We start from the raw sequence: 12,196 nt of genomic DNA on the forward strand, positions 1-12,196 counted from the left end.
ATTCTTCGGGTCAGTACGATTACAGCGATACCTCATTTATATTTTTTTTATGTTTTGGCGCTTTTATACGATAAAAGCTATTTTATAGAAAAAATAATTATTTTGGTATCGCTTTATTCTCAGGACTATAACTTTTTTATTTTTTTGCTGATGATGCTGTATGGCGGCTCGTTTTTTGCGGGACAAGATGACGTTTTCAGCGGTACCATGGTTATTTATATCTGTCTTTTTGATCGTGTGTTATTCCACTTTTTGTTCGGCGGTATGGTAATAAAGCGTTGTTTTTTTGCCTCTTTTTCTTTCTTAAGGGGTTAACTAGTGGGGCAGTTTTATAGGTTGGGTCGTTACGGACGCGGCGATACTAAATGTGTACTTTTATTGTTTTGGTTTTTTTATTTAAAGAAATGTATTTATGGGAATAATATATATACTTTTTTTCTTTATTTAGGAATTTATTTTTTATTTATTTTTTTACACATGTGGAAAAATTTTTTTTTTTTACTTTGCACAGCACTCTTGTCAGATCACCGATCTCACTTAGAGTGCAGCAGGCTTACCAGCGCCTGCTCTGAGCAGGCACTCGGTAAGCCACCTCCCTCCCTGCAGGACCCGGATGCCGCGGCCATCTTGGATCCGGGACCTGCGGCGAGGAGGGAGGTAGGAGACCCTCGGAGCAACGCGATCACATCGCGTTGCTGCGGGGGTCTCAGGGAAGCCCGCAGGGAGCCCCCTCCCTGCGCGATGCTTCCCTATACCGCCGGTACACCGCGATCATGTTTGATTGCGGTGTGCCGGGGGTTAATGTGCTGGGGGCGGTCCGTGACTGCTCCTGGCACATAGTGCCGGATGTCAGCTGCAATATGCAGCTGACACCCGGCCGCGCCCCCCCCCCCCCCCCATGAGCGCGGCCGATCGCGTATGACGTACTATCCCGTCGGTGGTCATACAGGCCCACCCCACCTCGACGGGATAGTACGTCAGATGTCAGAAAGGGGTTAAAAAAAAGAATTTCGGAACATATAGCAAATATAAAAAAATCATAATTTAGGTTATTCTGGGGCTACTAAACATTTTATTTCTGTGCACAAAGGCGATCAGATTTTTTTGGGGGGCATTGAAAGGGTTAGTCAGTCACCTAGAGGTGGAGATTGGAGGAAGCAATTAGCTCTGCGGGAAGCCTTTTGGATTCTAACTTTAGACACCAAATATCCACACGGTATGAATTACAAAAACGATCTTTTTTATATATTGAATTGACAAACAGATTTTGTGGATATTTAAAACATTCATGTATTTTCAATATATTTGGAGAAAAATAAGATAAAGTTCTGTTATGTGAGTCTAGCTGCAGCCTTTTCCAATGTAATTGATTGCTATGTCTGTGATTGGTTCCCTGTCACATACAAACCTGTTTATCCATGTTGTATTAGTTCCTATGACTAAGGGCGCTGTGGTGCGCCAGACAAAGAGGGTTCTTCTCTCTTTTTTTAAAATTGTCTTTTAAAATGTTCTAATAAATTTTGGTTATTTTACTTACACTGGATGGACGTGCTGAATATTCCCATTTCTCCTCTCTTCGACCTTTAGTGACACTATGGTCACATGTTCAAAAAGGTCCTTTATATTGCAGGAATATGGAAGAACTGAACAGGGGAGAACCACAATCTGCGTCGATCACACTTCAGGAAGGGTTAAACACAGGGATTGGGAATTTACCCATGTACTTCATGATACAGAAAGGGTTTTTTTATTTTGCTTTGTAAGTTAACAAGCTAATGAAAATTTTGCAGCTTTGATAAGAAAGGGCCAGATGCAAACCTATAGAAATCAACAAGATAGTATTTGTTCTTACCTTCTTCCGAGAAGATGGGTGTGACAAAAAGGCAGCGTCATGTAAATGGCAGCAGAAGGCTACGTTCAGATGAGGGCTGAAACTATTGGAGCAGTCATGTCTGCAATTAGAGGTCGAGACTAGGCCTGTGCACATTGCAGAAGGGCGCAAACACCATCATAGTGACTTGTGCGTCACCCATCACAGACCCTTGTGCTAACGGACAGGACGCAGACGGAAAACATTATCGACTTATGCTAATGGCACATTCAGATGACCACCGATCAGCCCATCTAAAGCAACCCTAACAGTATGTGCATGTGGGGGCAGGCAGCAGATTTTTCATAGCAAAACTTTTACAAGACCATAAATTGAGCTGCACTACGTTAAATGATGCAAGTTGTGTCCTTTGCAATAGAAAGGGGGTAATTGAGCACCAAATATACGGCCTTTGCCGAATGGCAGGGGCATCTGCATTAATTGCACCCGTCATTGGCCTCCTATGGGTGCCGGGCTCTGACATATGGCATATGTACATATGTGCGGACAGGCAGCCACCTCTCGCTCTGCTCACAGGTCCCATCGGTGCATATTCATCACAAGCAGAAGTAAATGTCGTTTTTAGGCATTTTTTTCCCCCTTCTTTTGGTAATTGCTCCACATTGTGCCGGCTCGGATAAGTCGCCACCAGATGGTCACATACGATACCAACATCAGTTCTTCCCCTCATCAGTGAAAGGGTTAAGAGCCAGAGGGATGAAGCACAAAACCTTAAGTTATCATCTTGCTTTATTTTAATAATCAAACATTGCATACCCAAATGTGTCAGAAAATGACGCACAGCTATTCAGGGAGCCGAGCAACCGCGCCGCATCCAATAAACCCCCCCAAAAATCCCCAAACCGAAGACCCCGTCGCACAGTGTATCAAGAGATCAGAGGAGCTGAAAGACCATGGACCAGACGACTCAATAAGAACTTTGCCATTTATTAATAAAACTTAAGTCGCAGAAATCCTGTGGAAAGGAGCGGTCACATGACGGCGCAGGAAGTTCAATTCTCCATCGCTTCCCTTTCTCTGGTAAATACTGTTGGAGTGAAAAGGACATGAAAATCCAAGAACAGAACCAAACTTTTTCTTTTATTAAAGAGGATCGGTCACATGCACGCGGTGTAGGCAGCCATCGTGCGGGAAGTGGACAACGTCGGCCATCAATCTGATAGGACTTAGCAGAAAATCACCAGGACAGACCCCTTTAAATTAGGAATGACACCCAACTTTCTCATAAAGCCAAATCAAAGGGCAAAAAGCAGTCACCTGACCACACAGCTGTCACTTTAAGAATGAAAAAAAAAAACATGGCTGCCTTCCTACAAAAACAAAACCAGCGTCACCTCTGTCCACAGGTTGTGAGATTTTGCAGTTCAGCCTCATTTCCTTTAAGAGCGGAGATGCAATACCACACGCAACCTGTGAACATGGGTGGCGCTGCTCTTGTAGACAACCGTGTTTATAGATTACTGGAGAATCCCTTTAACGAAACGATGTCTTACATTTGTATAAAGCGAACACCCCCCCCAAGTTGCCCCAGTAGTCAGTTAGAATTTTCACAATAGCATCAGGTTGGAGGATGCCCGATTTAAAGGAATTGTCCAGAAGTAGAAAAAAAACAAAAACATGGCTGCTTTCTTCAGAAGACAGCAGTGCGTGTCTATGGGTGGTGGCAGGTATTGCAGACCAGTTGCATTGATGTGAATGGGTAGAGGTTGCAATACCGCGCACAACCCTGTAGACAGACGTGGCGCCATCTTCAGAAGACATCAGCCATGATTTTGAATCCCGGTCAACCCCTTAACAGGCACAAACTGCACCAACGAACTCTGTCCATAAAGAGAGTCTGCCCCGGTGATCAGACCCCTTACTCATTAGCCAAATACCAGTGCATTAGCCCCGATGGCCGCCTGCGTTGTGCTCTAATGACAGGTACAGATCAATGCAACACAGAAATGAGCAGTAGTAACACGGGGGCGCATTCACAGGTGAGATCATTTCGCAAAGCACTTAACACCTTGAGGTAGCTTCTTTTAGGCAAAAAGTCAGTTGTGTGTTGGTAGAAGCAAACTGGGGGAGGTAAAAAATAGTATAGTGTATTTCCACTTTTATTTTTTTTCCCCTCAAAAATCACACTAAGATTACGGAATACGCGGAGCCGTCCCCGCATCCCTCGATATAGCCCTGTAGCGTGAACTAAAACGATCGCTATAAACCAAAAGGAAGGCCTCAAGGAGAAAGAAATAAAGGTGACCCATGTAAAAACATCCTGCAGCGGAAGATACAGCAAAACCAAAGCTGCAAGACCCCCCTGGAGCTGAATGGAATTTTAACATGCCCCTCTCCCCCCCCCAAAAAAAAAAAACTATTTTGGCAAAACTGGTTTACATACACGTCGATATCACAAAAAAAATAAATAAATAAAAGAATCACAAGTTCATCTGAAAACAGGAGAAGAATGAAGGTGACATTCAGAGTTGTAATTTTTTTCTATTTTTTTTTTGTAAGTTTTTATCTGTGCAGAACAGTTTGTGTTTCAACAAGAGCAAACTTTATATATTAAATTGTTAAAATGTGAAATCTGTGCGGTGACATATAAAAAAAACCCAAAAAGACAATAGAAGTGCGGTCGGCCAGGAAAACGTGTGAATCCTAAGAAGAGGGGGGGGGGGGGGAATAAAATAAATAATAGATAAGAGAAAAAAACCTCCTTCCACCAACAGCAAGAACGGACGACGTTTCCCCTCCCCTAGACACACTTTTTGCTGCTGAGTTCTCCCTATTGACCTCTCTGGTGTTTCTGAAGCCGTCGTGTCCCCAACTAATTAAATCACAAGACTGCAAAGAAGAAAAAAAAAAACGTGCAGAAAGCAATGCGGAGTGTGAACACGTCTATCACGGCAGCTGACAGATGCATTTGCGGTTATAGGGATATTCTATTAAGTTTTTTTTTTTTTTTCTTTTAAAAGGGAATGTTAGCAAAGGAGTCCTCCAGGAATAAAAAATAAGCAGGTGTGTCTGGGAAGGGTGGACACAAGGACTCCGTCATGCTTCTGCATTGAACATGACGTAGTATTAGTTTTACCTGGTGCGTCCCTTTAAGTGGAGAGGCAAGCTGGCCACAACATTAAAGTCTGTTGCGACTGTCAATCCTTGCACATGAGGGTCACCACGTACCTCATTAATACTCCTAAGTTCTCCGGGACAGAATATGGGGGTCCTAAGCTCCACGACTGCATTTTCAGTACTACATGCACTAGTTGGTTGGCTCTTAGTCGCCAGTCTAGGTTACATCCTGAAGAAGCCTAACAAAGAAATGGAAAGGCTTAGAAGTCTGCATAAGGCACTAGGGAAAATTGTAATATGCAGTCAGGCAGCTTAGGAACACGAGGAGGAAGAGATCCCATCAGAGAAGCGCAAGAACATGTGCGTCCCATCTTATGGGGTCAGTGCCGACAGTGTCACCACGGCAGGGACCGTCTTCACCTTTATGTAATAGTGACTACTCAATACCTGTAATGTCAGCACCCGAGCCTTTACCAATCATCTCCAGCTAACCCGAGACAATATGGCGGGGAATTCGCTTCCTGGAAATACTGCACAGTGTGACGCAAAAAAAAATGCAAATTTATTACTTATATTAATACTTGACCCAAAGGGGGACAAAAAGAGGAATGCAGTGAAAACTGAGTAACAAATCCTGCCAGATAAAATGGGTACCGTACAAAAACCAAGGACGGGGGAAGGGAGAGCTAGCAATCTGACTTTAATAAATACTTTCAAGTTTAAAAGTGTTCTAAAACTAGTACGCCAACCCCTGCAGGATGAGCAGAGCCGTCACTGCGCTCCACAGGATGCAGGACCCCCACCGGGTGGCACAAAGTCACGGCCGTAAGACAACGTCACAGGGAAACATCATATAAAAACACTGGTTTCCTCTTATCAGATGGTTTTGTGTTTCTGGCCTTTCAGGAAGGTCTGCTAAAATGCTGACTTGATAAAATCTGAAAAGTGGGAAAAAAGTGCCAACATATAAGGTGATAATTTTAGTATTTAACAAAGCTATTAAAGGGAACCATCATTTCATAAAATGGAAAATTTCAGAAGTCCAAATCGGAGAGGATCTTTGTGGTGAAACTAAGTGGCAGAAGTGCTTAGAGGAGCACCGTGCCCCTTTGGTGCAGTGAGAGGTAAGCCCATACATCCACCAGCCCAATACCTAGCTGAGCGCTTCTGCCGCATTGTGGGGGCTCAGCATTTGGTTCCTACAGATTGAAGCTTCTGACATGGGTCAAGTTTTTGAAAATGATAGGTTCCCTTTTAAACAAATCAGTATTAAAGGTGGATGTGGTGGGAGAGGAATTAGGGGCGGGGGAACTTGACTCAAAACTGAGAGTCACAAAGCTAAGCAAAAGCAAACCTAACAAGCCTGTAGGGACGGTGGAGCAGCAGCCAGCTGGGGGTCTGCAGGGGGTTATGCTGAGACCCGTTCTGGAGCAGGGCAGTATACTCTTTTATAAAAGGCACATTTATAGATGGTCTTATAATGGGATCTCAGCAGCAAAATGATCGCACAGATTGGATTTCTACCCCAGCCTCTGGTGCTGAATTCTTCCATTTGTAAATTGTTTCCTAATATTTAAAAAAAAAAATGCCCAAGACAGCAGCAGTGTCTGTCCATGGCGGCGCTTTGTCCCTTGTTGTACAGCTGACAGGAGGCTTCTGTCTGTGTCTTGAACAGAGAAGGCACTGAGGTAACAAGGTGCCTACTTTCCGGGATCCCGGAGGTCCATACTAGAACCAAATAACGCCACCAGCTGCTCCTCGTAATGTGTGATGTTTCTCTTCATAATGTCCTTGCAGGGGCCCAGCAATCGCTCAAAGGCCTGTACATCCATAACTGAGAAAGGAAAACAAACAAACATAAGATTACAATAAATTGTTCTCTGAATTCAATTTACTATTCTCTGTTATCAGCCATTTCAACCATAAGAGTTATTTTAATTTTTTTTTTAACTTTTTTTGAAAACTATATATAAAAAAAAAAAAGTTCACAAAAAATAAATAAATGGTATACAGAACAAATCTCACCTTCCCATTAAATCTAATAACTGGTTACACGTTGTGCATTGACAAGTTAGAAAACAGAATATAAAAATAATACGACAGTCCAATTTCCCTTGAGATCAGTGAAGTATCACAGCAGCACAACAAACAAGAACATGAATCACTTAATTAAAAAAAACAAAAAAAAAAACAAAAAAACATAACAAAAAAACACATAGAATTGACAGAAGAATGTCATCCATTACGATTTTTCCCAGCAGGTTACACACGCTCATACACACTTGGCGGATTTTCCACTCCGGTGATGGTTAGACCCATAGCAGTCGGCACAAGATTTCCTGCATCTTTCCTTCTTAAGGTACCTTCACACTGAGCAACTTTACAACGAGAACGACAACGATCCGTGACCGTTGCAGCGTTACAGCTCAGCTTGCCTTCTTGATAAGCTTCTTAGCATCAGACACCCGCACTAAACATCCCCAAGGATGGCACTTGCCACTACAGACTGGTAGAACTTTTCTAACATTTAGATGCACACACTAAACGACCTTAGCTTCTGTAAGACGTACAGTTTGCTCATCCCCTTGTTGTAAGCCTACTCTATATGGCACCTCCAATCAAGTTTACGATCCAAGCGGACCCTCAAATATTTTTAAACTGTCCACCTGCTCCACTTCCTGACCAGCTACATGACAGGAGAACCTTCCACCGTTCTCCAGCTATAGTTCACCAACAACTACTAGTTTTCTTTAGGTTTAGTTAAAAATAGTTAGCCTGGCACCAGTCACCGTTCTAATACTCCTCATCACCCCAGCCAGCCCTCCTAATATAACTAATATATTTGACTACCACGGACTCATCCAAGAGTTTTTGAAAGTGGCTCCTTCCAATTGTTACAAATCCATCAAATCAGAATGAGTGCACCTCCAATGCTTCTTAACCCCTTCACCCCCGGAGCTTTTTCCGTTTTTTCGTTTTTCGCTCCCCTCCTTCCCAGAGCCATAACTTTTTTATTTTTCCGTCAATATGGCCATGTGAGGGCTTATTTTTTGCGGGACGAGATGTACTTTTGAACGATACCATTGGTTCTACCATGCCGTGTAACAGAAAACGGGAAAAAAATTCCAAGTGTGATGAAATTGCAAAAAAAGTGCAATCTCACACTTGTTTTTTGCTTGGCTTTTTTGCTAGGTTCACCAAATGCTAAAACTAACCTGCCATTATGATTCTCCAGGTCATTACGAGTTCATAGACACCTAACATGTCTAGGTTATTTTTTATCTAAGTGGTGGAAATAAATTCCAAAGTTTGCAAAAAAAAATAAAAAATTGTGCGATTTTCCGATACCCGTAGCGTCTCCAATTTTCGTGATCTGGGGTCAGGTGAGGGCTTATCTTTTGCGTGCCAAGTTGGCGTTTTTAATGATACCATTTTGGTGTAGATACGTTCTTTTGATTGCCCGTTATTGCATTTTAATGCAATGTCGCGGCGACCAAAAAAACGTAATTTTGGCGTTTTGATTTTTTTTCTCGCTACGCCATTTAGCGGTCAGGTTAATCCTTTGTTTTTGTTGATAGATCGGGCGATTCTGAACGCGGCGATACCAAATATGTGTAGGTTTGATTTTTTTTTTATTGTTTTATTTTGATTGGGGCGAAAGGGGGGTGATTTAAACTTTTATATATATTTTTTTTTTTATATTTTTAAACACTTTTTTAATTTTGGCATGCTTCAATAGCCTCCGATCATGTGACGGGGGCCAGCGGTGCGAGCACGTACGGCCGCGCGGCCGGGAGCGCTAGTTAAATGCCGCTGTCAGCGCTTGACAGCGGCATTTAACTAGTTAATGGGCGCGGGCGGATCGAGATTCCGCTCGCGCTCATTGCGCGCACATGTCAGCTGTACAAAACAGCTGACATGTCGCAGCTTTAAGGTGGGCTCACCGCCGGAGCTCGGCTCCGTACATGGTTTATATCCAGCTACAGCTAATAACCGCTAATCACTGGGGGTGTCGGACTTCCACAGATCTGATATCGATGAGCAATCCTAAGCTTAGATCATCAATATCAAACACCATTAAGCAGAAGTGTGCACACTTAATCTTTCACGATTCTTACCTAAACACTTGACATTATCTACTGCATATGCAGAGGCAGCGCGGGGCTTGTTGGTAACAAGAGCAAGTTCTCCGAAATACTGGCCTCTCCTACAGCGAGTGAGCTCCACTTCTTGGTTGCTTTCTTGGCCAGACTTTGTCTAAAAGAGGAGAACAGCACATTACAAGCGACGTCACCACACCGTCCTGGGGCCCAAGAAATGCTTTCATCTGACATCGGTTTCTGGCAGACATAATTGTGACAAGGGAAGGAGATAAAACAACGAGAAAACTCCATGGACTGTTCGCATAGTGTTCATTCCCCTAATACAGTTTCCAAAGGAATAAGTGTGACTTTATAGAGTGCACAAAGTGTGATAATTCACATCTACACATCACAGGACTAATAGGCAGCAGATTAGCACCATGCCTGTGTCAATGTCATGAGCACCGTTTACCTCCAGATACAGGAGAGAACAATGCCAAACAAACAATCCTATTAATGAAGGACCTTAATTGCACCATAATAGCGTGCTGTAGGTAAAAAACAAACAAACACAAGTTTAACTTTTTACATTGTTTTCGCTCTGGCAGAGGATATAAGAAATAACCCCTCCCCCACTCACCTTGCTTTTCATCATTATTTTTACTTCTCCCGATTCGACGATGTAGAAGCAGTCCGCCTTGTCACCCTGCAGAATAAAACACAATCTTAGGATCGCAGATGACCCTCATTCTCTCGGGCTCGAAGTGCAAACGTGGGCGGCTCTCACCTGTGCGATAATGCGGTCTCCATCTTTATAAATCTTCTCACCTATTACATCTACAATTTTCATTCGCTCAGAAACCTGGGAGGAAAAAAAATTTTTTTTATGTGGACAATGTAAGAAATCATTGAACGCACTATAGAAGATAAGTGACCAAGTCTCACCTCTAATGACTTTAGAATGGGCACAGATTCTACAAAGATCTCATACATCTTCCTTTTTCTGGCATTGTTTTTCAGAATTATTCTTCTGAAAGTGACTCGATCCTGTTAAATTAAAACAAATTATATATACATAATATATAAACACACACAAAAATGCAGAATTTTCTAAACTAATGTACAACCTCTATATTATTTTGTAGAGCCTGCAGATCTAGACAAACAATCTATGGTGACCTGTATTTATTACTGTACTTACAGGGCTGTTGCCTAATGTAGTTATATACAGAAAGGAACCTGATAAAATTAAAGAAAATACTACATATGCTGGAAGCATCACATCCTGCAGCCTCTCGTCCCGTTCTAAGGGTAGTTTCATTAGTCGTCCACCAGGTGGCTCTGTTCCATTACACAAGTCCCATCAGGTGACCCCATCGCAGCCCACAAGCTTATAGATCACTAGATGGTGGCCCGATTCTAACGTACCGGGTATTCTAGAATATGTATGTAGTATATAGCACAGGCTACGTACTATATTGCACAGTGACGTAGTATATAACACAACCAACATAGTATATAACATAGCTACGCAGTATATAACAGAGCTACGTAGTATGTAACAGCGTACGTAGTATATAGCAGAGCTATGTAGTATATAACAGCGTACGTAGTATATAGCAGAGCTATGTAGTATATAACACAGCCACATAGTATATTGCACAGGTATGTAGTATATTGGTCAGCCACGTAGTATATAGCAGAGCTACGTAGTATATTGTAGGGCCACGTAGCATATTGCACAGGCACGTAGTATATAGCACAGTCACGTAGTATATAGCACAGTCACGTAGTATATTGCACAGCTACGTAGTATATTGCACAGCTATGTAGTATATTGGTCAGCGACATAGTATATAGCAGAGCCACGTAGTATACTGTAGAGGCACGTAGTATATTGCACAGCCACGTAGTATATAACAGAGCCACGTAGTATATAACAGAGCCACGTAGTATATTGCAGTCGACTTAGTATATAAACAGAACCGACACAGCCACATAGTATATTGCACAGCTACATAGTATATAACACAGAGCACGTAGTATATTGCACAGCCATGTAGTATATTGGACAGTCACGTTGTATATTGCCCAGCTACATAGTATATAGCACAGAGATGTAGTATATAACAGAGCCCACGCAGTATGTAACACAGCCCACGTAGTATATAGCAATGTGGGCACTATATGCGTGGTTAAAAAAAAAAGACTTAAAATAAAAAATAAACATATACTCACCTTCCGAAGGCCCCTTGAAGTCCTGGCGCCTGTGTGCGGTGCACGTGGCAGCTTCCGGTCCCAGGGTTGGTATGAGCGCAGGACCTGTGATGACGTCGGTCACATGACCGTGACGTCATGGCAGGTTCTTCTCGCATAGCATCCTTGGCACCGGAACCTGCCGCTTGCACTGCCGAGGACAGCGCGCGACGTCTGAGGGTGAGAATAACCTTTTTTTTATTATTATTATTATTATTTCTAACATTAGATTTTTTTACTATTGATGCTGCATACGCAGCATCAATAGTAAAAAGTTGGTCACACAGGGTTAATAGCTGCGTTAACCGAGTGCGTTACACCGCGGTTCGTTAACGCTGGCATTAACCCTGTGTTAGCGCTCAGCGCTGACTGCAGGGCAGTAAAGCAGCGGCCATTTCGCTGCCAGACTATGGCCGTCGCTGACTGGTCGTGGCAATGGTTGTGGGCGTTTTGCCACGACCAATCAGCGACTTGGATTTCCATGACAGAGGCCGCGACCAATGAATATCCGTGACAGACAGAAAGACGGAAAAACCCTTAGACAATTATATATATAGATTTCCAGATGTGGAATATCAGACGTTTTTTTCTCCTCCATCCCAATAATGATGATTCTGCACACTGGTGCATTAAGTGGCTGCATCGCTGCGAGAGGCTGGAACTTTCCACCACAGGGAATGTCAAGTGAAGCTTCACCTTTGACAACACACTTTACATCCATGAGATTATCGTAACAGGCTGGGGTATGCTGATATGTGAGCTGTCAATAAGCGGAGACCTCATCTATGAAGACCACATGCCCTAATAAAGTGGAAAACTACCAACATTAACAGTCCCGGGATAAGGTCTAAATTCCTTGGAAACACCGGGACATCACCCTCCAGCCAGTCTTGTACAAATCTGTCCTGTT

The 12,196-nt window shown here is 42.9% G+C and overlaps 1 protein-coding gene across 1 annotated transcript in view; it reads right to left on the reverse strand.

The window, feature by feature from the left end:
* Positions 1-4,352: 4,352 nt before the first annotated feature.
* PRKAR2A (protein kinase cAMP-dependent type II regulatory subunit alpha) overlaps positions 4,353-12,196 on the reverse strand; it is a 40,687-nt gene continuing 32,843 nt past the window's right edge. Inside the window, exons 7-11 of the mRNA XM_077276507.1 lie at positions 9,976-10,077; positions 9,818-9,892; positions 9,671-9,736; positions 9,067-9,205; positions 4,353-6,782 (exon numbers count right to left, since the gene is read on the reverse strand). Of these exons, the coding sequence (XP_077132622.1) occupies positions 6,649-6,782; positions 9,067-9,205; positions 9,671-9,736; positions 9,818-9,892; positions 9,976-10,077 (516 nt within the window). The 3' untranslated portion in view covers positions 4,353-6,648. The remainder of the gene's footprint in view (positions 6,783-9,066; positions 9,206-9,670; positions 9,737-9,817; positions 9,893-9,975; positions 10,078-12,196) is intronic.

Source organism: Ranitomeya variabilis, chromosome 8 (assembly GCF_051348905.1).
Source record: "Ranitomeya variabilis isolate aRanVar5 chromosome 8, aRanVar5.hap1, whole genome shotgun sequence".
In the NCBI taxonomy this organism is placed as follows: Eukaryota; Metazoa; Chordata; class Amphibia; order Anura; family Dendrobatidae; genus Ranitomeya; species Ranitomeya variabilis.